The sequence below is a fragment of the Gekko japonicus genome, unplaced genomic scaffold (assembly GCF_001447785.1).
Source record: "Gekko japonicus isolate JY-2015 unplaced genomic scaffold, Gekko_japonicus_V1.1 scaffold21, whole genome shotgun sequence".
Lineage (NCBI taxonomy): Eukaryota > Metazoa > Chordata > Lepidosauria > Squamata > Gekkonidae > Gekko > Gekko japonicus.
In genome coordinates, this window is record NW_015173122.1 from 2,255,857 (window position 1) to 2,280,351 (window position 24,495).

Genomic DNA, 24,495 nt, shown 5'->3' on the forward strand with positions numbered 1-24,495 from the left:
GGGGAGGCAGGCCTTCCATCCCCAAATTCCAGCCAAAGAATGTCATGTGTAGGGGAAAATCTCCAAAATCCAGTACCCTATAGCCTTTTGCTCAGCAAAGCTGAGAACAGGCCACAGCAGAACAAGCACCTTACCTGGGCCTCAACAATATAGTTTTTCAATAGTTTCTAAGCATCCTTGAGAGAATGGACCCTATTTTCTCTTTCTAGTGTGTGTGTTCTGGACAGCCAATGTAGCAAACGGTTAATGTTGGATGAACCCCTCACTCTGCTCCGGAAGCCTGCTGGGTGATCATGGGCTAGTCACACACTTTCAGCCTAACCTACCTCACAGGGCTGTTGTGAGGATTAAATGGAGGAGAGGAGAATGATGCTTAGGGTCCCCTTGGGAGAAAAGGCAGAGTGCAAATGAAGTAAGTAAGGAACAAACTGATAGGAACTCAGCCGCCCATAAAACCGGAGAGGCAGGCATGAAGAGATCGAGACAGAACATGGTAGCAAGATCCAGCTGACAGAGGAAGAGGCCGGGAAGGGACTGCCTGGATGGTAGCCTCAATTCTGTGACCAGACCAGAACACAAAAGCCACAGGGGGATGAGGATACTTCCGCCTGATGGGAACAGGCCAGTCGAGCACTTTCAGACGGCTCTCAAGACGGTGATTCCCTCAGGCATTACCTTCCTTTTCAAGGGCATAAAAATACTGTCCCGGTGTCAGATAAGGAGGTGTGCGCTTGTATGCTCTGGTGGAAGCCTGTTGGCTCCCACCTCCCTTTAGAAAAAGCATACTGAGAATGGATTCTGTTTGTTGCATTAGAGAAAAGGCAAATGAGGCACGTCTGCAAGGAAAACAGGGGCCAGTGCTCCTTTGTAGACTGCTCTGCACGGCAGAAGCTGTAGAGCGGAGGCATTTCAGGGCATATTCGGAATAAGGAATGAGGCAAGCAGGGAACAGCAGAACCATAACCCTCCCTTTCATAGAGGAGAACCTGCTTGTCCATCAAGGCTGCACTGTCCAAACCAGGAGAATGCAGCGGGCTCACTCCACCAGCCACAGTCCTACGATGTTAGAGGCAGACCTAAAGGGGATGCACGATAATGCACATCACTTTCCCCTCCTCTTTAAAACTGCACTGTCCTTTGGAGGACCACTGTGATTTTGCACCTAGCAGTAGCCCGAGAGGCCCTCTCCACATCAAAACGAGGGAGGGAAGACCAGATGCCCTGCATCTGCTGCAATTGTCGATGGAACAAAGAAGCAACCCAGAGAAACTTGCAGCACTAGGGTTCCTTCACATCTGCTTCTGGCATGAAGAGGCCATCCTCCAGGGGGTGGAGAATTGAGGCTGGCAGCGGCCCGCTCTGCACGTCCGACTCCTGCAGGGGCACCCAAAGGCCGACTCATTTCTTCAATTTAACGCGGAGCTTCAGGTGGACATCGCACAGGAAAGCATTCATCAGGTCACGACCGGCCTCCTCGGCAATTCTACTGACTAGCTGGCCGTGGTGGCCAATCAACATCTTCTGCAGGGGAGAAGGAGAGGGGACATGAGCCAAGCTAGCCCATCTTCTGCTCAGTCTGCATATTGGCAATGTAACTGTTATGTAGCCTGACATCTCCAGCTGAAACCATGACGGTGGATCAGCTGTGGGACAACCATGCTCCTGGCCAGTCTCTGGCAATGCCGTGCAAGAAAAGAGCTCCCGGGGAGCCCCCTGGCCTCTGCAGCACAGGCAGCAGCCGAGAGACAGGGCAGGAGCACTGAAATCAAAAGGTGGCCAATGAAAGACGCCCAGGACGTTCTCTGATCTACATTCTCCAGTTTAAATGCCTACAGATAACTAGGACCACCCTCACTCAAATCTCAGAAGCTAATCAGAGTCAGTCCTGGTTAGTTTTTGGATAGGAGACCACCAAGGAATTTCTGGGCTGCTATGTAGAGGCAGGCCATGGCAAACCACCTCTGGACGTCTCCTGCTGTGAAAACCCTACCGGGGGGGGGGGTGTCACCATAAATTGGCTGTGACCTGACAGCCCAAAATAACAAAAAAACTATGACCAGTCTAGTGCACAATTCACAGGCATTCAACCAATTCTGACACTGTTCAAGACAGATGCAGTTAAAAGCTTCAGCCTCTGAACTGTCCAAACACCCACAATCAAATGAAGGGCTTCCAAAGTATTCAGAATTTGCCTTTAGGCTTCAGTCTTGAATATTCCTTACACTGCTACTGAATGAATTGACACCCCCCCACCCCACCCCGAGTTTGCTCAACCCATTTTTAATTTTAAGAACAATTTGCAATTCGCAGCTATGACAACCTTCATGTTCAAGCCAGATGTCAGACAGTTGCTTCCCTCAAATTCCCAAGGTGGGTGTGGTGTTGGGGTTTTTCACTTTTGCCTACAGCTCTGCATTTGGAAACTGACTTTCCACAAAGCCGCCACTTGTGGCGCTCAGCTTCGGACGGGCCTAACTTTGGGCCAGAGAGATTGGACTAGGAATTACCATATTCCAAGATGCCCTGGAATTCTGCGCTTAAGCTAAAGAGGCCCTCAGTCTGCTTTAGAGGCTCTTGGGTCCTATACAAGATGGGGGTGGGGGCAGTCCATCTTTCATTGGCAGCTTCTCAAACATTCAAGAATAACCCCCCTTTGGTCCCAGTATTTACCAAATGCGTCCCCTTCTGGACCACTAAATTCTGCATGATGATCAGCTCCCCGCTGGGTCCCTCCTCCCAAATCTCTGTCTGCTGTAAGGAAAACAGAGAGCCAAGAAGGCTGTAGTGAGTGGCTGTGGGGCTGTATGAGTGGAAGGAAGGCCCGAACCCTCTCCAATTCACAAACGCACCTGGTTCACTGTGTAGGGCACTTCCTCAGGCAAATACTCAAGGAGCTTCTCTCGGATGATGTTATCACAGATCTCCTGAGGAGACTGGTTGGTCAGGACCTCACTGTGAAACTTCCAGGGGCCTGGCTTGGCTTGCATCAGGAGGTAGCTCTGTTGGCACAGAGAATCCAAACTGGATCAGGAGGCACCCACCCAAGAGCGGCCTAGATACCCAAGACTCACCTTGTCCTGGAGGCAAGGGGGAAGGAACAGCAGACCAGTCATACATCCAAGGGGGCAGGATGTGCAATTAACCCTTAGCCTCCATACCAGATTTGGCCCAGATGTGCTTGCAGCTTCCAACCTCCCTGACATTTTGCTTCTTTTTTTTTGACATATGCAGGATCATCAGCATAGACATGTGCGTACTAGGTTGTATGCCGTATGTGATTAGCAGGTCACCAGGGCCAAGCGGGAGTTGGGGAGGGGGCTGTCTCTAACGGGCCATGAGAGCCTCCTCAGTTCGAACCTTATCAGTGTACACTAGGCCAGGTTTACTTAAACAGCTAAATTCAAGACCTGTAACACCTTGAGAGAGCAATATTTTCGGGATATAAACTTTCAAGAGCCAAATCTCCCTTTGTCAGATACCTGATTTAGGAGCTTTGACTCTCAAAAGCTTGTTGTCGTTGTTCAGTCGCACAGTTGAGTCAGACTCTTCGTGACCCCATGGACCACATCATGCCAGGCCCGCCTGTCTTCCATCGTCCTCCGGAGTTTGCTTAATTTCATGTCCGTTGCCTTGATGACACTGTCCAACCATCTCATCCTTTGCTGTCCCCTTCTTCCTTGACCTTCAGTCTTTCCCAGCATCAGGGTCTTCTCCAGTGAGTGCTCCCTTCTCATTTGGTGGCCAAAGTATTTGAGCTTCAGCTTCAGTGTCTTGCCTTCCGGGGGATAGTCAGGGTTGATTTCTTTTAGGACTGACTGATTTGATCTCCTTGCAGTCCAGGGGACTCTCAAGAGTCTTCTCCAGCACCATAATTCGAAAGCATCTATTGTACGGCGCTCGACCTTCCTTATACCCCCCCCCCCAATCTTGGTACTACAAACTGCTACTGGACTTAAATCTAGCTGTTTAAACACACCTAATTAGTGTAGACTGATAAAAGTTCTAACTGTGGGGGGACAGGTGTGAAGCTGGCAGTAGCGATGGCCAAGTGCAGAGGCAGGGTGAACTCATTCCAAGTTTTGGTAAGCCACTTTCTGGTGACAAGTTGCACCACAGTTAGGGCTGTTTGAAAGCAAGTAAAGCCTGTGTCTTACTTCAAAGTTTAAAAATAGTTTATTTTAAATGAGATGGGCAGGAAGACTTGGCGAGCACCTTAGGGATCTACTGTTGAAGGGAGGTTGCCCAAGCCAGCCACTTATTGGCAGTATGACCTGAGAGGCACTGGATAAGGGGGAAAATATCCAAGGTGGGCTTCCCTACCACACCCAATTGTTCTGGCACAGGCTGGTTCTTGCCTCTTAAAAGGGGGAAGGCACACTCATTCAGAAAGGAGGTGGCCCAGAACTGTCTCTCTCCTTTCTAATCTGCACCTTCCATGCACAGTGGCCACCTGGAAACCAGCTCCACAGGAATAGCCTTGCTGGGCCACCTAATCAAGTGTTCTGTGTCCAACCTTGTGAAATGGCCTGCCTGAGGAGGCCAGGAAGGCTTTTATGCTCCCAACATTCCGCAGACTGGGTAGAACAGAATGGTTCAGGAAATCATCTTGATAAAGGGAACGGGACTGTACCATAACAGAATGGATCGTCTCTATAAAAAGGAATAGGATTGCAGCCGGTTCCAAGGTTTATGTTTTAACTTGCCCTTACTGCATCGTCTTCTACTTCCATCATTCCACTTTCACTGTTTTTTATGATGTATCCTGTTCAACACCCTTTCTGTTGCATTGTGTTTCTAACGTCTGTAATCCTAGTCCTGGTGCAGGTTATCTATAAGATTACATTGTTTTATGTCATGCAATCTGCCTTGAAACTCACTGGGGAAAATAAACAAACAAGCAGGAGAGGTGATTGCCTGTCAATTCTCTCCAGCATCTGAAATTCAGAGCTGTACTGCTTCTGAGCCCAGCCTTGAAGAGTGAATGGAATTGATTTTGAAAGCCCTCTACGGAACACACTCCAGTCAATAGTTTCACTTTGTGAAATACACTGCCTCTGAACCTGTTGCCAATCAGCTCTTCTTGGTGATGCCAAGCTTTATAAGAGAGGGAGCAAAACGTCCTTGCACCATTCATAAACTTTTATCACACCCATCAACTGAACTACAAAGCCCCATTCTCGTGGCCATGCTTACAAGACTCCACTCGGAATCAGGACATCTCAAAGTCACACCCCTGGAGCAGCTGTGTAATTGCCCAGAGTGGACTGCTAAAGCTTACTTGAGGGGGGGCTTCCAACTTGCCTTCAGTGTTTCCACCTCCTCTCTGTTAATGGCAGCCAGCATGAAGATGTCCTGAAAGTGGGGCCAGCCTTTCTTGGATATCTTCCTTTGCTTCCCCGTGCTCTCTCTTGCAGGTCCCACATCTTCCATGCTGCTGTTGGATCTGGCATGTGAATCAGAGTCTGCCTGTGGGCTACTCAGTTCCACTAGGTCTCCAGACTTTGCAGTTGTAACCTCAGAAGTCACAGAATCCTGGGTGCTCTCATGAGAGAGGCTACTGGTGGGGGTAGCGGAAGACACCTTTGACTGAGATGTGACGTTAAGCTTCTTCCCATTGACAACTCCCTCAGTGAGTTCCGTTACCAGGTCCAAAAGAAGATGTTTCTTCTTCAGCAAATCCACCTGAAACAAACAAGCAGAGGGGAACTGGGGTCTGTATGGACTGGAGGTAAATGCAGCAACTCTCCAACCTTCCCACTAATGGGATCAGCGAAACTGGGGTCAAGTCATGTTGCTATTGTGGCTCCTGGGACTGGGGGCTGCTTTCACTGTATCTCTCATAAGCTTCTCCACCCCTGCTTCTGAAAAGCAAAATTTATTGCGGTGGCTCAAGTGGTTAAGATGCTGAACTGCAGGCTGTGGAAGGTCGGTAGTTCAGCAGTTCGAGACCCGAGTGTGCCGCATGACGGAGTGAGCTCCCGTCCTGCAAACCTAGCAGTTCGAAAGCAAGAAATTGCAAGAAGATAAATAGGTACCACTTCGATGGGAAGGTAACAGCGTTCCGTGCACCTTGGCGTTTAGTCATGCCGGCCACATGACCACGGAAACGTCTTCGGACAGCGCTGGCTCTTCGGCTTTGAAACGGGGATGAGCACCACAACCCTAGAGTCGGACTTGACTGGTTTTCGAGCAAGGGAACCTTTACCTTTACCTTAATAGACAATGCAAAATATTTACAAAAACGTTTTGACTGCCTATTTTACTTCTGACAACCTTTGGGATTTTTTTCCTATATGTTATAATTTGTATATTTTGTGTATTTTAACATTGGTTTCTGGCCAGATAGGATTCAGGATTGTTTACTAAACAGTTCTGGGGATTTTGGCTATGCTCTGTTGGGATTTTTTTGCTGTTATACTTTTATCCTGTTGGATTCTCTACAGTTAAGATGCTATTGCTTCATTGTAACACAGCCACGCTTCTCCCCACCTACCTCACAGGGTGTCTGTTGTGGGGAGGGGAAGGGAAAGGAGTTTGTAAGCCGCTCTGAGACTCCCTTGGGTAGTGAAGGGCGGGGTATAAATCCAATCTCCTCTTCTTCTTCTTGTAGTCTGTTTTGTTTTAATTTACTGCTTCTGAGTTCAGGTTATTCACAATTGTTTGGTTGGTTATTCTACCTGTTGATTGCCTCTGTTGTTCTGATAAGCCTGTTAATTAAGGGATCAGGTTTCTTCTCTGGAATACTTTCTGAAGCTGGTATGTTACTATTCCAGGGAATGGGAAGGAGGACAGCCAAAGCCGACCTTTCCTCCAGAAGGACTGCAGCTTATTAAACCGTAAGCTCCATCTCACTTCCAAAAAAATGTATTAAAAAGTTGGGGTGGTGTGTACATTTATTTAAAGGTATCGGTTTTGTTAAAAGGCTGATTAACCCTACCAAAATTCTGGAACCAGGTGGCTGCCCTGGCATATTATAAGCCAGGCAGAAACTTATGAATAAAAATATGTCTAACAAATGTTGGAAATGTTAAAAAAAAGGCTCTTTTTACCATATGTGGTGGACTTGTGATAAAGCTATAACCTTTTAGACAGATGTTCATGATGAAATGCAAAAAAATTTGAAATGTACTTTTAAAAAAGAACCAGAGATACTACTTCTGGGTCTAAAGATGGAAGAAGTAAATGTCGCAAAAAAGACTTTGTTGTGGTATCTAATTACCACCGCGAGAATGACTTATGCACAATCTTGGAAGCAGGACAGAATACCTGACAAATGGGAATGGGTACAGAAAGCCCTATTTATGGCAGAAATGGATAAATTAACAAAAAAATTGAACAATAAAGACAAAGAATTTTTTTAAGAATGGAAAGATTTTAAAGAATATTTAGAAAATAACTGGGACGTTAAAAATGCATTACTTTGTTTAGATAACTATTAAGGGTAGAAATATAGAAGGTTTGAATTATTTAAAGTAAGATTGTTACCTTGAAAAGTAAAAAGAAATTGAGGAAGAAAAATGGAATTATATAAAGAGAGGACGGGGAGGAGCATTGCGGGAAGCCACCAAAAAGGGGGGGGGAGGAGAAAAGGGAAATGGATATGGAACTAAAGGATTGTAATTTAATGTTGAATATGTTATATCCAAAATAAAAGTTTTTGAAAAAAAAATAAGCCAGGCAGAAGACTTTAGACACATAAGGAGGGAGCACATGAACTCCTCTAGGCATACAGCAAGACAGCATTAAGCCTGAGAAGTTCTGGGAACCACTAGAAGACAGCACAACAGCAGAAGATTCACTAAAAGGCACTAGAATGCACAGCAGTGTGTTGTTCTAAAGGAAACGACCAGGTGGCTCTCTCCTTTATCAAAAGACATTTGTTGAGAACATGCCCAGGCAAGAATATTTTTGCTGGGACACTTTCTCTCCTATGGTCCTCCCAGGAAGCCCCTCCCCCTCCCTTGAAGTGTGGGCTTGATGAAGAGCATCTTACAGGCAAGCCACAGCTTTGCTACTCCAACTGGTTAGCATGTGCGATTGTGAAACATGCCATGCTGGAAGACCGTTTCCACTCCCAATGAAGTAGAGAAGAAGCACAGATCCACTTGCACCCCAGAACACATTCAGAGGGCAGAACCCAGGAAGACTCCGTTCTCTAGTTACCTTGTTCAAGACGAGGATGCTGGGAACCTGTGAGAATGTGGAGAGGCACTTGTGCACCTGGGGATGGAGCTGGTTCCGGGTGTAGTGATCTGACACATCCACGAGCACCACCACTGCAAAACAAAGAAGTCACAGATGTTTAGCTGGGGACAACCTCTGGATCCTCAGCTATGCAGAAGAATCATAGAGCTGTAAGGGGCCATACAGGCCATCTAATACCCTGCTCAATGCGGCATCCACCTAAAGCATCCCTGACAAGTGTTCTCCCAGCCACTGCTGAACTACTCTGTAAAACATTGTTTTCATAATATCCAGCCAGTATATCTTTTCCGCCCGTAATTTAAACTCATTATTGTGTTGTACATATTAGATTCCATGTCAAAAATGAAGTCAAATGAGGAGGAAGTTCTTGTATTTTATTGTAATTAAATATGGAAAACAGTTAGGCCAAAGGACCCATCAAAACTGACTGCTTTCTTCTCAGCATAATCAGGAAAAATGCCTCAATTAATAGGAAAACCATTAGACCAAATAGTTAACCAAAACTTGACAACTTTCTTCTTTTTCTTCTTCATCTTCTTCTTGAGCATATTCTGAACATATTCAGGAAATACATGATATTTTATACATGGACTGACATCATCAAGAAAACAATATTCAAACAGCATAATTGGTTACAAAAGACAGTGGTAATTTGAGTAATAATCCTCTGATTGGCCAGATATAAAGAAACATATCTACATCAAACTAAGTGTTTACTTAACCTAACCTAAATGATAATGGGCAAGGATTCTTCATATCAGACTAAAATCTTATCTGACCCAGACACTGAAAGGTTTGCTCTAAGAACTACAGAATCATGAAATTTGTACCTATTAGGTTGTCTGCTAACAATATCAGACCTACAAGAGGAAAACCTTCTATATAACAGGCCTTTCTAACATCCTAATAAAATATTACTTACAGAACAAATCTATAAAAACCAGAGAAAAATGAATATGATCAGGAAGAAATCTTTATATTCCCATTCATACTACAATTGTGAGTCCCGTCTTCTGCTGCAAACAGGGACAGTTCCCTGCCCTCCTCTAAGTGATACCCTTTCAAATGTTTAAAGAGCACCAGACAGAGCAGCAGCTCAAGGAAGAACACCTGTTTGTACTGGCAGAACACACAGCTCACCCGCCCACCTCACCCTACAAGGAGGGTGCCACCGAGACATGCAGCAGAGGGCAAGGGGGGGGGGGAGAAAAAAAAATTAAGGCCCCCACCTAAGTCTGCACTCTTCATGCTCCTCCAAGGGTCCTGGACGAGAGACTTTTCCAAGTTGTGCCTGAAAAAGATGCAAGGCACTGTAACACTGCCCCCTTTGCTCCTTATTTGGACCCCCCTCTCCAACACAGCCACGTTTCTCCCCAGCTAGAATTCTACCTTTTGGCTTTGGCCAAAGTGATGAGTCCGGGAGTATCTAAGAGAACCTAAGGGAGGAAAAACAAGACACCTCAATTAAAACCTGAAAACCAGAGACTGAAACCGGCAGTAGGAAGAAATCTGCAAGAAAAGTAGGTGTGAACACAGGAACGTAAGAAGAGCCCTGCTGGATCAGACCAGTGGTCCATCTAGCCCAGCATGCTGTTTCACACAGTGGCCAGCCAGTTCCTCTGGGCAGCCAACAACAGGGCATAGAGGATGAGGCCTTCCCCTGATGTTGCCTCCTGGCTCTGGGATTCAGGGGTTTAGTGCCTCTGAATGTGGAGCTTCCCCTTCAGTCATCATGGCTAGTAGCCACTGATAGACCTCTCGTCCATGAATCTATCCAATCCCCCTTTTAAAGCTGTTTATTCCTGTGGCCATCACTACATCCTCTGTGAAGAATATACGGGGAAAACTTATTCACTGCAAACTTATTTGGGGGAAAAATAGGAACCTGCTATAAAAGCTAGTGTGAGCTGTGATGGTGCTTCTCCTGCTTGGAGAACACAAAGTGTGAAAGGAGGAGAGTTGCTGGTTATTTGCCAACATAATTCCAGTGAGACAACCATCTTAGTCTACTGCAGGAAAACACAGTGGCCCCTTGAAGATTGCCAACATTTATTCTTGTGAGACAGAGCTCACTTGTATTTGAAGAAGGGAGCTCTGTCTCATGAAAGCTCATACTGGCATAAGTGCTGATAGTCTTTAAGGGGCTGCTGGACTTCTGTTTTGTTTATCTGTAAGGGCCACTTCAATTGCTATGCTTTGGGGGAGCATGGATGGACTGCAGGCACCAACACAAAATGGGTGTGTGAGCTGTGGATAAAGAATCTGAAAACAGCTACTAGCCACAAAAGTCAGGCATGGGACTTTTGTGTTCAAAGGCAGTCCATCATCCAACTGCCAGATGCTTGGGAACCCACAAGGAAAGACTGCCCCGTTAGACGCTTCTCAGGGGACCCCAACTTCTGGAAAGCTCCTCTAGCCAAATGGACAGAGTGATTTAGTGAATTCTGATCAATACCCACCAGCTGGGTGTTATCCTTTGTGATGACAGCCTGGGCGCTACACCTCGTTGTGTGTACCTTCTTCGACACTGGCAAGACCTGTCCACACAAACACACACACAAACAGCTGAAGGTTCATTGCAAAGAAGTCAAGAAAACTCTACAACACATAGTCTCTGAAATGTTACCTTCCGGCCCAAGAGCTGATTTGAGAGGGTTGATTTCCCAGCATTCGGAGCTCCGATAATGGCAACTCTCAAGACTTTGGGATTCTCGGGCTGATCCGACTGGTAGCACGACAAATGATCTGTCTCAGCTGCAGAGAGAACACACACACTCCAGTATGATCTCAGGCCAGGCATATGTGAATAGGCACTTCGTGTTAAGAGGCCTTTCCTTTCCAATGCATTCAGTAATTGAAGGCTACCGTGACCCTGAAGTGCATTCAGGATGAACTGCAATACCTGCTGCATTTCATAGAATCACAGAGTTGGAAGGGACCAACCCCCTGCACAAGGCAGGAAATCCACAAATACCTCCCCCTCCACACCCACATTTCTGCATGAGTCACTGGTCTGGCCTCGCCTCCTTCCCATCCACTTCTGCCAAGGATCAGATAATTTTGCATCAGATGTGATTGGAGCAGTCTGCCACTTCTAGCGGAGAGAGATGCAACAGAATTTCCTGGCCTGACAGGAGGCTGCCTGTTGCACTCCTTCACTGTTTACATAGAGCTATCACTACAGGTGAAACTTTTACAGAGAAGAAAATGACAGGTCGCCGCTCGAAAGACCTTACAACCTAAAACTGAAGATAAAAAGGTAAAAAGCTAGTCGAATCCAACTCTAGGGGGCGGTGCTCGTCTCCGTTTCCAAGCTGAAGAGCCAGCACTGTCCAAGGATGTTTTTGTGGTCATGTGGCCGGCCATGACTAAATGCCGAGGCATGCGGAATGCTGTTACCTTCCCACTGAAGCGGTGTCTATTTATCTACTTGAAGAAGAAGAAGAGAAGAGATTGGATTTATACCCCGCCCTTCACTTGGAGTCTCAGAGCGGCTTACAAACTCCTTTCCCTTCCCCTCCCCACAACAGACACACTGTGAGGTGGGTGGGGCTGAGAGAACTCTGACACAAACTGCTCTCTTTCAAGGACAGCTGTCCCAGAGCTTGTGACTGACCCAAGGTCACATCAGCAGGTGCAAGTGGAGGAGTGGGGAATCAAACCCGGTTCTCCCAGATTAGAGTCCGCACACTTAACCACTACACCAAACTGGCTCTCTTTCTTGCTTTCAGACTGCTATGTTGGCAGGAGCTGGGGCCAGAGACGGGAGCTCACTCCGCCACGCGGCACTAAGGTCTCGAACTGCTGAGCTACAGACCTTCCAGTCTGCAGCTTCAGCGCCTCAACCTTTGAGCCACTGTGAATAAGGATGACAAAATGAGGGGAGGAAGGTGGATATGGGAATAAATGGGGGAAGAATACACCATTTGTTGCAAGCATCACCGTTTCTCCAAAGGAACACCCAGAATAGTGATTCACACAGAAGCAGAGTGGAGAAGCTCCTCTGAGTATGTGTAATTCTTACTCTTCCATACTCTTCCTGTGAAGTTTTTAAGTGTTAAGAATGAAGTGTGTGGGATGCACCCCTGTCCTGTTCCCACTGCTAAAAAGCAAAGCAAGAGCACGGGATTCCTTTTAAGGAGCACCCCCTCTTGGCCTCCTGCCCAAGTCACAATTGCCAGAACAGGTCCCACTCAAAACACTTCCCTTTGGTGCCGTCCTAGAAAGCAAAACTCAAACAAAATCTTCACATTTTCTTTCCCCAAGAGGTCTATGGGAATGCAACAGATTTTCGGGTCATCAGGAAGAGCTAAAGGGAACTGCTATTTTGCAAAATAATATGGAACATGGAAAACAGCTCTTGTATTAATTTAACATATCCCAACAAAAATTCACCCATCACTAGGGTACAGGAAGTAGAAATAGTATACAGAAGCAAGACAAGTCCTCCAGGATGGTAACACTAGAGAATGGTGTGTAGCTAAACCATACTGCTGTTGCTGCCACTGCCCCCCCCCAAGTTAAAACAAAGTGGGTCTGTCCCTAAATATCCTGTGTAAACTGCTGAGTTAAATTAGCTCTTTGCAGGTTCAAAGTTCTCTCTGAATGTCATGGGGGGAGAAAAGGTATTGCTGAAGTGGGCAAGCACACTAAATCTTACACCCAAAATTAAACTTTGTTGGGTCTTAAGGTGCCACTGGACTCAAACTTTGTCCCATTTTCATCTTGTGTACACAACCAGAGAGATGGCCACCTTTTACGACTCCCTTTCTACCCGTAGAGATAGTTGTGAGCTTTTTGTCACATTCCCCAAGAGCCTTTGCTTCAGTAATCCCCCCCACACACACACACACCTGATTCACCTCACCTGGAAAGGCATTCACTGCTGGAGGATGCTGGCCCACTAAATGTTTTGTTTCCTCTTTAGGAATCCCAAGGATGTGATCCAGGGCAGAACTTCCACAGAAGCAAACCGGGAAAATCCTGACTTGCTGGGCTCTGTTCTCCAGGAAATGGATGCTCACACCTGAGCCAGAAGAGAAAAAACAGCAAGACAGATCAACACACTGCAGGGAAACCTCAGCTTTACAGTGGCACTTAACACCAAGGATCTATGCTGCACATGTGGAGGTGAAGCTGCTGAGACCAATATGCTGAACTGATGTGATGACATGCCATGCTGACAAACATCATTCCAGCTTCTCAGAGAACAAAGAACCTTTGAGGCCCGTCTTCTGTGAGAAAACGGAATGTTCAGCTTTATGAGGATTCAATCCAACAGGGTCCTCCTCAAGGCAAGAAGAAGCTGGTTGGGCAGCCGCAAAACTATGACACAATCTCCGGGGGTGGGGATACAAAGAGGTGGAGAGCCTTTAGGAATGGTAGAGAGAAAGTGGATTCCGTCCAATTGTCTCTTATTGTCACCTGCCACACTGAGGAGGCATACTAGGAAGCACTCTGGGCTCGGAGGACTACTTGCACTCAGCCGAGCAGCCTTCCATGCCACTTTATGTTAGATCTGTGAATCGCCCAGTCCCAGGGCTCTGGGCAATGTACAATAAAGTTAAAACACCAACATAACATTGTTAAAAAACAATAAATTATTTATTCCTATATTATTAATAACCTCAAGATAGAACAGATGAAACCGATAAAAGGAAGTTAAAACAGATAAAAGGAAGTACTTCTTCACCCAAAGAGTGACTAATACATGGAATTCACTGCCACAGAAGGTGGCGGCGGCTACAAGCATGGACAGCCTCAAGAGGGAATTAGATAAACATATGGAGCAGAGGTCCACCGGTGGCTATTAGCCACAAGGTATAGATAGGAACTCTCAGGCTGGGGCAAGTGATGCTCTGTATTCCTGGTGCTTGGGAGGGGCAACAGTGGGAGGGCTTCTAGTGTCTGCTGGACCTCCTGATGGCACCTGGTATTTTTGGCCACTGTGTGACAGAGTGTTGGACTGGATGGGCCCATTGGCCTGAGCCAGCATTGGCTTCTCTTACGTTCTTATGTTCAAGATTATGTCATGGATTTAATCCAAAACACAACTCCGGTCTGTGTTGCCATCTCGTGGGCAGGGCGAGGAGGAGGCTGAAGCAAGAAGATGGAGGAAAAGAGGAGGGTGCCAGCCATGATGAAAATTGTTGCTGTCCTCAACCAAAGGCCTGGTGGAAATCTCTGCCTTAGAGGTCCTGAGGATTTGCGTTGAGTCCTGCAGGGCCCTGGTGGTATTTGGCAGAGTTCCACCAGGCTGGAGCCAGGGCTGAAAAAGCCCTGCCTCTGGTCGAGGACAGCCGGATATCTTTGGGGCCAGAGAGACCCAGTAGATTGTTGTCAGCGTAGCATAGTGCTCTCCCGGAGACGTTCCAAAGGAGGCGGTCCCAAAGATACAGAGGCCCCAGACCACTCAAGGCCTTGAAGGTCAACACCAAAACCTTGAACCTGACTTGGTACTCCACTGGGAGCCAGTGTAGCTCGTGCAGCACAGGTTGTATATGTGCCGCCCGTGGCATTCTGTCAGACCCCACAGCCAACAACGAAGTACACGCATCCAGGAACGGTTATACTTTTATTGCAGAGCTATAGATGCAGTAACATAGGCACTGTTAAGAATGGCGGCGGCCCCATGGGCATAATAGGATATAGGGTATTTGTATACACACACACACACAGAGTACTGGCCAATTAGGCGGCCTCCCGCACGCGGGCTAAGGCTCAGAGACCGTTAGGTAGCTGAAGCTGAGAACTAACACTCTCCCACGGCACCTAATGAAATCCCAGACACTACAACACCCTCCTGCACATATGTATAGATAAGCGTTTCGGCGCACAGCAGAAAAGGCACAGAAAGGAATGCAATAGCAATTAACCTGAAAGGAAAGCAATAGCAATTACCCAGACACCGACCAACCTCGCCAACTTTCATGGCAGCATAGCTGACACATTCCCATCAGGACTCGAGCCACCGCATTCTGGATCAGTTGGCTCAAGGGCAGGCTAGCGTAGAGCCCAGAGTTAATCACTCTCTTACAGCCTAACCTAAACCATGGAATGAGGGGGAGCATGTATAAGAAGGTACGTCCTGCTACTGCTGAATCAAACCTAGTTTCACCTCATCCCTGGTTCCCACATGGAGATAAATGAGGGGGCAAAAGGTACTATTTCAGACAGCAAGTGATAAAATTCTGACCTTTTGAGGTTTCTTCGCATAAAAAACTTCCTACAAACAACAGCCCATAACCACATACCCCTTACAGTGCAAGTTTTCTACCTGCAGGGAGATTTAACGTATGGAAATACTCCAAAATAAGATTCTCCACCGCATCTGGTGCAGCCCACTCTGCCACCTCTGAGCTCTATCAGCGCATTCATTTGCAAGAGTCAGCAAGGATTATGTCCTGCACTAGTTTCCAAAAGTGCCCAGCTAGATGTCTCTGGGAAGAACCTATACAGAATATATGAAGTTAACTGGTCTTCTCTATTGTCCATGTACATTATCTAGTACTCAATAGAGATGTAACATTTCCTGAAATTTTGAGAAATGACCTCTCCCCCACACATGGTTTTCTTTCAGGAAAAACAGACATTCCAGGAAAAATAAATATATATGTAATACTTTCCTATCAAACCTGAATTTATTAGTGCGGTTTTAACAACAATAAAATGCATCATTCATAACTCAGTACAATTGTATATGGTTTCTGGAATATTTACTGAATTTGGTTTTTACAAGTAAAACTGCAAATACATCCAGTACTTGCCATACAGCTGCAAATTGCTACAACCTACACTTACTTAGTGCATGTATCTTATAGCATTTGCCACCTGCGAAGAAATTCTGATCTTGCAGAGAAAAGGTGTATTGATCAGAAACAAACTTATACAGTCACAGGTTATTTCTACACTGGGATTTCCCCCCACATGGACAAAAGTACCCCCCCCACACACACATATATATAATAAAGGGAACTGCCCAGACAGCACCACGACCACCACGTGCATGATTTGTCTGGCTCCCATACTTTCAGCTTTACTCCTGCAAAAATATAAACCTTATTTTCTCTTAAATAAATAGGAAACTGAAGGGCGGCTGCAGGTGGAGCATCCACCTAGGTGTTCACAGAGGGGATGGAGCTAAGTTCCACCTTCAATATGGCAGAGCTAAGCACTGCATATTCCCCCCCTTAAAGGACCCTTTCCTTGCTGAGGTGTGCATTATTGCTTAGCTTGATAGGTATAAGCAACAAGAAAGGGGGGGCATCCCAGCAAAAAAATACTTTTATCTACTCTTTCATATACATGTGATAGAAAAAAAGGGGGGGAGCAAGGCAGCAGCAAGTGGCTCAGGAACATGAAATATCTCTGGAAATTTTGAATACATGGGGAGACTTTTTCCAGGAAAAAATGGATACTTGGGGGGAAAAAATCTGACATCCATATCAAACCAAAACTTTTTATTGATTGAACATAAAGTGCATCATTCATCATTTATACCTTAGCGTATAAAATTGTACTATTTAGCATATTTATGGAATTTTAAAGCATTAATATCTTCATCTTCAAGAAAAATTACATGTATACCCAGCACATGAGAAAGTGTACTTATTTTACCATACCTGATGCATCTTTAATTTTTGCCATCTGAGAACTAAGATAGAAGTTGAAAGGAGAAAATAAACTCTGTAGAAAACTAAAGAAAGTGTTTTATATCAACAGTCTTATAGAGTCAGAGTAGGCGGGTATTTGGATGTTAAACTAAATGTTGTAACACTTAAAATACCAAACTCTTTAAAAATGCATTATCATTAAACACATAGCATATTAATTGTGGCCAATTTTATTTACATTTAAATAACAAATTCTTGAAAATGATACATAAGACCAAAATAAAAGAGGATTTTTTTGTTTTTTTAAGAGCTCATTCAAGTTTCCCATTTTTTCCATTGGAAAAACAAACGTCCCCAGATTTTTTTTCATGTTGTTTACTTGGAAGGAGTTAAATACTTAGTAAAATCTTTTTTTTTGCACCCAGAAAAAGAAAATATTTTATGGAAGTCTCCCCCACAGTACTCCCCAAGTTTTCCATCCAAAAAATTGAAGAAAAGTCCCAGGGAAAAAAACCAGAAACACAATCCCCCCCCCTTCCACCTTCACATCTCTAACTTCACCACTTGCTGCTACTTCAGCAGGGTGCATTTCATGCCTGTGCAAAATGCACAGCCACAAACTGGACTACCAGCACATTTGCATATCCAGTAAAATATTGAAAACACTTAAATAACATATTAACCATACATTATAATATATTGTTACCAAAAATATTCCTATTTAAGCTATGAACATACAGAATATATTTTCATGGATACAGTACCTGCAAAAATTACTATGTTGTTTTGCAGACTATCTTACTTAAAGTTTCATTCTACCTGTTTAGTACGTAAAACCTTGCTCCTAAAAGAACTGTACTAGAAAAGAAAATATTTCTTGATTTTTTTCAGTACTTCCCAAAGTTTCTCAACTTTTCCATCAGCAAAACTGAAAAAGCCCTCCACATACTCTCTTCTGAATACAGAGGCTTATGCTCAACAGCCATTGACAGACCTTATCCTCCATAATTTGTTGAATCTTTTTTTCTAAGGCTCATCTCACCTAATAAAACACACTTGCTCCCACTATTACTACTAAGACTATGAGTGGGAGGGCGAGCAATTGGACCAAGAGCCTTTCTGTAGTGTCTGAGCCAGGACACCTTACCAAGGACAACCTTTAAACATCTATTTACTTCCTCAACAAAAATGTATTCAAGGCATTTTACAAAAGACTTATAATTAAAAACACATAATACGTAACGTGCAGCAGATAACGTGTTGCAAAAACGGCATTCAAAAAAGGCCCAGAAGATTTTAAAATATAAAAATCTGCATAAAACGCATCATGGCATCCTACAGAACATTAGGAGCAGCATAAAACCACAATATAAAGGTAAAGGTAAAGGTTCCCTTGCTCGAAAGCCAGTCGAATCCGACTCTAGGGTTGCGGTGCTCATCTCCGTTTCAAAGCCGAAGAGCCATCGCTGTCCGAAGACGTTTCCGTGGTCATGTGGCCGGCATGACTAAACACCAAGGCGCACGGAAAGCTTAAAACGGCGTAGACGCTACCATGACCATTCTGTTCATATCAGCAACAATACTACGTGTAGCTGTACACTGACTTTTAAATGGCGTTAAATTATTATGTGTGCTTTTTTGGGCGGGTGTGAAAAGAGGAATATTATTATTTTTTAAAATTCCAGCAAACAGATACAAGAAATAGGATCAGACGTTTTCTGGTACCTCGCAACTGAGAGTTCCACAACCCATGAAAGCTCGTGCCCGAACCTTCCCAAAATCACGCCGGCCTAGCTAAGAAACTAGTCTACCCGGGACCGAAGAAGTCACCTGAGACGGAGCCCCGAAGCACTGACCAAGCTCGACCACCAACCAGGCCCAGAAGGCCTGCCATGGCAACCACCGCCGACGCTCAGCGACCAGCACACCTTCTGCGCGCCGCCATTTTGGACTCTCTACCGCGCACAAGGCATTGTGGGAGGGAGGAAACAAGAGAATGTCGTCTCCCATTGGCTGACGGAGACCATAGAGATGCTAGGAGCCGCGCGAGGCATTATGGGCACAGACCGAGAGATCCAGCTGCTCTTCTGAGTGTACGCAGAGTGCCTTTTCCTTTCGAAGGAAAACAGCATTTTTTTCAAATGGGCCCACATAGCCCTTAAGGTTGTCAACCTCCAGGAAGGACTGGAAGATCTCCCGCTAATACATTTGATCTCCAGATGACAGAGATCAGTTACCCTGGTGAAAATGGCTGCTTTGGAGGTTGGACTCTATGGCGTTGTACCATGCTGATATCCCTCCCCAGGCTCCATCCCCAAAATCTCCAGGTATTTCTCCGCCCAGAGCTGCCAACCTAGGGCCCCTGCAAGATACCTCTTCACTAAAAAGAAACTTGGCTTTCTCTTAGTGTTCCAAGGACATGGTCTCTGGGGGTAGGTCTGTTGACCTGCCCTCCATTAATGTTTCTAATAGCATTTAAAAGCCCTAACGGCAGAAGTTTATAAAATGGCAAACGGTGACAAGAGATTTTCTTCCCCTTTTCATAATATTGGAGCTTAAGATTGCTTAATAAAGTTTGATGGGCACGAAGTTAAGGCGAGGTCGTTCTTCGTGCAGCCTGTAATTAACTTATGGCATCCATTACCATAAGAGACGTCACTAGCTTAGGGGGCTTTAGTCTACGAATCTCCATGTTTAGAGGCAGTCTGCTTCCAAGAAGCAGAGTGGAGGAACAATGGGGACAGCCTTTGCTTCCATGCCCCTTCATGGGCCATTATTGGAGGCTAGATGCTGGACTATGTGGGCCCTGGTTTGACCCAGATGGGCACTTTGGGTGTTCTTTCTGCAAATCTGTCACATTCAGGGACAGACAAGTGTACCTAAATCCCCTTGCCGTCTGCCACTCAAACTAACATGTTCTAGGAGCATGTCACTGTCTGCAATGCCTAGGGGGGCTCTAAAACACTTATTTTTGCTAATCAACCAAACAACCCACCATGCTTGCTCTCCCTAGAGATGCAGAAACGCTTTGGGTTACCAACTTTCGGGTGGGGCCTGAATCTCCAGACTATGGCTAGCAATTCCCTTGAGAAAAGGCTGCTTTGGAGGGTGGACTACGTGGCATTATACCCCACGAAGGTCCCTTCCTCCCTTCCTCCCTTCCCCAAACCCCACCTCTAAATCTCCAGGAATTTCCCAGTCCCAAGGTGGCAACTCTAAGCATCAACCCCCCACTAAACTCCCTCCTCTGTACAAATTCCTCACCACCAGGCACTACCCCTGACTTTCCAGAGCCAGAGTTGGCAACATAGTCACTCCCCGCAATGAAAAAGTGAGATCAGATACACAGAAGCATTTGGAGAATTGTTTTTATTTTTGACAGTCACACAGGAGCGAGGAGGCGGCCTGCAGTCGTCTGCTTGGAGAGATCTTGCTGGAGGAGGGTGCTCCCTGTCTTTCAGATGCTGGCTGGGGTGGCAGAATAACCATTACCATTACTAAATTCAGTAATGGTAACGGTTTCCCCACCACACCACAAGGTTTGTCTTGCAGATGGCTTGCCGGGTAGGGGTGGTTTGCTTTTTCATCCCAACTGTTTTGATACCCTTCTTCTGATTCTGCTAAGCCTTCTCTAGCCCACCCCGTTGCACAGAAATGCAGGGTTTAATGTGAGCAGGGGGACCACCCAGACTTAGCACATGAGCGGCACAGGAGGTTGCTTCTGAGTACATGTGCAGAGTGCCTTTGCCCTTCTCACCATTGAGTCATCACAGACACCTCTGATCTATCTGGAAGCTGATGGGAGAAGTACTGCATCTGTAGGCACCTTTAGATTAAGAAATGCAGCTGTGTTTGCTCCGCCCCCCCAAAAAAACCCCAGATCCTGCATCTACAGTTTTAAGCTCCGGGAGGTCAGTTGGATGAGAGGTTCAAGGTAGTACATCATCTATACTGTAGTGTCTGATTCCAACTTACAGTATACGATGATATCCAACCTGGAGCCTTAGAAAGTCTCAATAGCTGGCTCTGGAACTGGAGAGCTGGAGGAATAAGAAAGAGAGGAATTGGTTAAGAGAAGAATCGGAAGTAGGGAGGGTCCCTCTGAACGTGTACAGAGTGTGCCTTTCACCAATTCAGCCCAAACCCACAACACACCCGGAATTAGAGAACAGGGGAGCTTGAGTCCCAGCACTTACCTTTTCCTTTCAGAAATTAACCCCTGGGTAAAATGATCCCTGGGATGTGGAGCTGAACTTAATCAGGGAAGCAGTGAGACGCCTGCAAGAGGCTGCATTTCCCCTGGAGTGGGGACACATCACATCTAAGTGGTGAAGTTCCTTTGCTGTCCCCCAAAGACCTCCCCCTCCCCTTGGAGAATGCTGAGAAGCCTCTGGAAGAGTCCTTTCATCCTTTATCACACCCTGAGGTGTGTGAGAGGGTCAGAAAACTGGAGCATCTGCCTGCCCTTAGGCCACCTGTTGCATGCGAAGAGGAAAGGAGCTTCAGCCGACTAGTCGATGCTTTCCAAACTACGGAAAAGTCAGTGTTTGGAAAACATTTTTCTCCAGTACAAATTTAAACCAGTTTCAAACCTGTTTAATGGCAATGATGCTAAGATTCAGGGAATGAAGTATTTTGCATGGCCTAGTGTTCTCTGGGCAGGGGGGTGGGAAGGTATTTACTCCTGAGTAGTGGTGCTTCCCCCAGCCATAGCTTTAGTAGCAAATTACATCTCTGCTGTGACTGCACTGGCCTCATAAGGTGTGCTGATCGTGCAGAGGATCCAGAAGAATAGCAGGAAGTATTTGTGGGGCCAGGTTTTAATCAGGAAGCCAGCTTCACAAAGAATTCCCGGTCTCTTCTCAAAGGAGCTGTTTCTTCAGAGGCATTTGGAGGGAAGCCATGACCCTTAAAGAACTTTCAATCTGATTTAGGTAGGTTATGGAGTGCCAAGGCATCCTGGTGCCGTTGCTATGCCAGCATCATTACTGGATCAGCTGTTGAAATAAAGCCGGCAGACCAACTTAACTGATACAGACAGGGGAAATACGGCAGGGGGAAAGGTTTTTTTACTCTCACTACCCACTCAGAAGGACACACGGGTGGTTGCCAGGAAGTCTGTTCAGGGCTGGGAATGAATGCTGGTTTCCCAAGCTGAGTAGCAGAAGGAAAAAAAACCCTATAACTATTGTGTGATCAAAGGTGGAAAATCCACATCTGTTAATGACAGCCCCCTTTGGGAATCACAATTTTTAGATATTGAACGGGGACCACCCCCTCCAATATTTATTGATCGGTATAGGTTTATTCTGTTTTGGGGGGGGGGTGCAAGCATAATGCGTTCATATGCTTTTTAAAAAGGCCTGTTAATGAAGATACAGGAGGAATCCGTGAAAAACTATTTAGTTCTTCCTTCACTCCCTGCCTTAACTGGTTTCTCTTTATTGGGCCCTAGAAATAAGTGAAAACCCACAACAATTCTAACTGCATTCTCTCCAGAAATTTCACTTTTATCCCCATCCAAAGATCCTCATGTCCTTACATCTACTCCATATGGGCTGTATTCTAGGCCAGGGTACGTGTGTGTGTGTGTGTGCCAACAACCACACAAAAAGCAGAATCAAGCCCCCCCCAAAAAAGAAACAAAAAAACCCAAAAACCTGTTATACAAAGATAAAGAAGACAGCCCAATTGGCCAGGTACATTCCTAAGGTCTTCACTCCAGCCCACCACAAATACTTACAGTTTCAGCCATGCTGGAATCCTACAAGTTGGCATCATCTAGAGATAGGGAGTTCTGAAGGGGCTCTTTATATATCCTGGGCCTTATTAGCATACTATCTTTCTGCCACCCCCCCTTTAACCCTTCCTTGCCTGAACTTCGGGCTCAGCCAAAAGTCAGCAATCCCCACCCAACATCAGAAACGTCCAAGATATGAAAGTACTCCAAGGACAACAAGATGGGACTCAGGCAGGAGACATTCCCTCTCTCCCCCAAACTGGAATTAATTTCGAGAAATGAAAAGTTTCAGCCGCTGCTGCTTGGACTGGACATGCTTGCAGGAAAGGTTCTATGGACAACCTCAGGTACTTTCATCTGGACTTGACAAAATCTATGGCTGGTAGGGATGCCAGCCTCCAGGTGGAAGCAAGATAGTCTCAGCATTAGAATAGGTCTCTGTAGCTGTGGACTTTTCTCTTAGTAGATATATAATGTTCTTTAGGTTTTTGTATTATAATGAATACGTATAAGATACACTAGGGTCTCTATTGTATTTAAATCAATATATGAAGACACAAGTGCATATTAGTAGTGTGTGTTTTGTTCTAACACGGTGTTTCTTTACATTTGTCTAACTTTGCCATGTTTCCCGTGTGTTTGTTGCTGAGCCTCCAGGTGGGACCTGAGGATCCCTTGGAATTATAGCTCCTCTCCAGACTACAGAGATCAGTTCTCCTGAAGAAAATGGATGCTTTGGAGGGAGGTCTCTATGGCCTTGTACCCCACTGAGGTCCCTGCCCTTCCACCCCCAAATCTCCAGGAGTTCCCCAACCTGGAGTTGGCTATGCACCCCATCACCTGCCAGTGACCAGGGGGACCTGGCAACCGTGACAGCTGGGCCTTGTTGTGTCTTTCAAAATACATTCTGGGACTCATTGACCCCAGCTCAAAGTTCAGAACCATGAAGGGGATATCAGTGCAGAAGACTACAATTAAGACAGGAAAGAGGGAGGCCAACAGAGGGGTGGGGGCCCAGCTACCTACCTACTGCAAAACGAAAATACTGTTCAGAGCAGACACAAAACCTTGGTCCAGTTGAGGCAAGGCCCAGTGTCTCTGATCGCAGGCAAAGCATGTTGTCTTTGCTACAGCCAAGCCTGATATACCTGGAATCAGAGGGTGGCTCTTCCTGCTCAGAAGAACCAGGAAGTGGCCAGCCCCGAGGAAAGCAAGAGCACTTTTCAGCATAGGCGAAGGGGACAGAGCATGTGAACTGCGCACATTCTAGCTGGGTTTCAGTCCCAGCATCTGCCAAGTTTGAAATTAAAGGCTGCTCCCGGTGGCAAATTTGTGAAGCCATGCTGTGATAGAAATGGTACTCTATATATACACTTGTTCACCCCCACCCCATTTTCAGGGCAAAGTGCCAACATAAGAAATATACCGCAGGGCATGAAGCACACCTCAGGGCAGAGGCTCCATTTTAACGCAAGCCCTTGCCCGGAAACAATTCTGGGCTCCTAGTTACAGTACCTGGCTTAGCAGTTATGATCTGTACCTGTCAGGGTGAAAGGGTTCTCTGGAGTTTTGAGATAGAAGAACATAGCTGGTTTCCTCCCCTGCCATACTGCAAGCCTGTTTAATCTGCAGGGTTTTGCTTCTAGGAACCCCTTGCCTGTCAGGTGCTGATAAGGACCCCAGCTGGGCGCCTTTCTGATATTTCCCCTTCTGCATTATTATCAGGTGCCCAGCCTTGGTAAGAAAAGCCGGATGGACCGCTCTGATTGGCCTTGCAGCTGGCACTAGGGAGGTGGGGCAGAGAAGTTTCTGATCCCCTTTTGTGCGTTATCTCCTAGGAGCTCAGGGCAACGAGTGTGTGTGGGGGGGAGAGTTTTCTTTATTTTAGAACAGGCTGACAAGGATGCCAGCCTCCAGGTGGGACCTGAGGATCCTCTG

At 46.0% G+C, this 24,495-nt stretch overlaps 1 protein-coding gene across 1 annotated transcript; it reads right to left on the minus strand.

Annotated features, from left to right (window-relative positions):
• Positions 1 to 318: 318 nt before the first annotated feature.
• ERAL1 (Era-like 12S mitochondrial rRNA chaperone 1) lies at positions 319 to 18,753 on the minus strand. Its single transcript, XM_015421869.1, has 11 exons — positions 18,648 to 18,753; positions 13,073 to 13,231; positions 10,832 to 10,959; positions 10,665 to 10,742; positions 9,595 to 9,641; positions 9,435 to 9,496; positions 8,164 to 8,276; positions 5,302 to 5,682; positions 2,850 to 2,999; positions 2,671 to 2,751; positions 319 to 1,521 (listed from the first exon to the last, which is right to left on the minus strand). The coding sequence occupies exons 1-11, from the start codon at positions 18,709 to 18,711 to the stop codon at positions 1,399 to 1,401; spliced, it is 1,386 nt and encodes a 461-aa protein (XP_015277355.1). The 5' UTR covers positions 18,712 to 18,753; the 3' UTR covers positions 319 to 1,398.
• Between the last annotated feature and the right edge of the window lie 5,742 nt (positions 18,754 to 24,495).

Bases quoted from the DNA above. Each gene is read 5' to 3' on its own strand.
- ERAL1 (XM_015421869.1), bottom strand. From the start codon at position 18,711: ATGGCAGGCCTTCTGGGCCTGGTTGGTGGTCGAGCTTGGTCAGTGCTT. The intron at 10,743-10,831 runs GTAACATTTCAG...TTGTGTGGACAG, and splicing joins ATCAGCTCTTGGGCCGGAAG to GTCTTGCCAGTGTCGAAGAA. The intron at 2,752-2,849 runs GTGCGTTTGTGA...TTTTCCTTACAG, and splicing joins TGCCCTACACAGTGAACCAG to CAGACAGAGATTTGGGAGGA.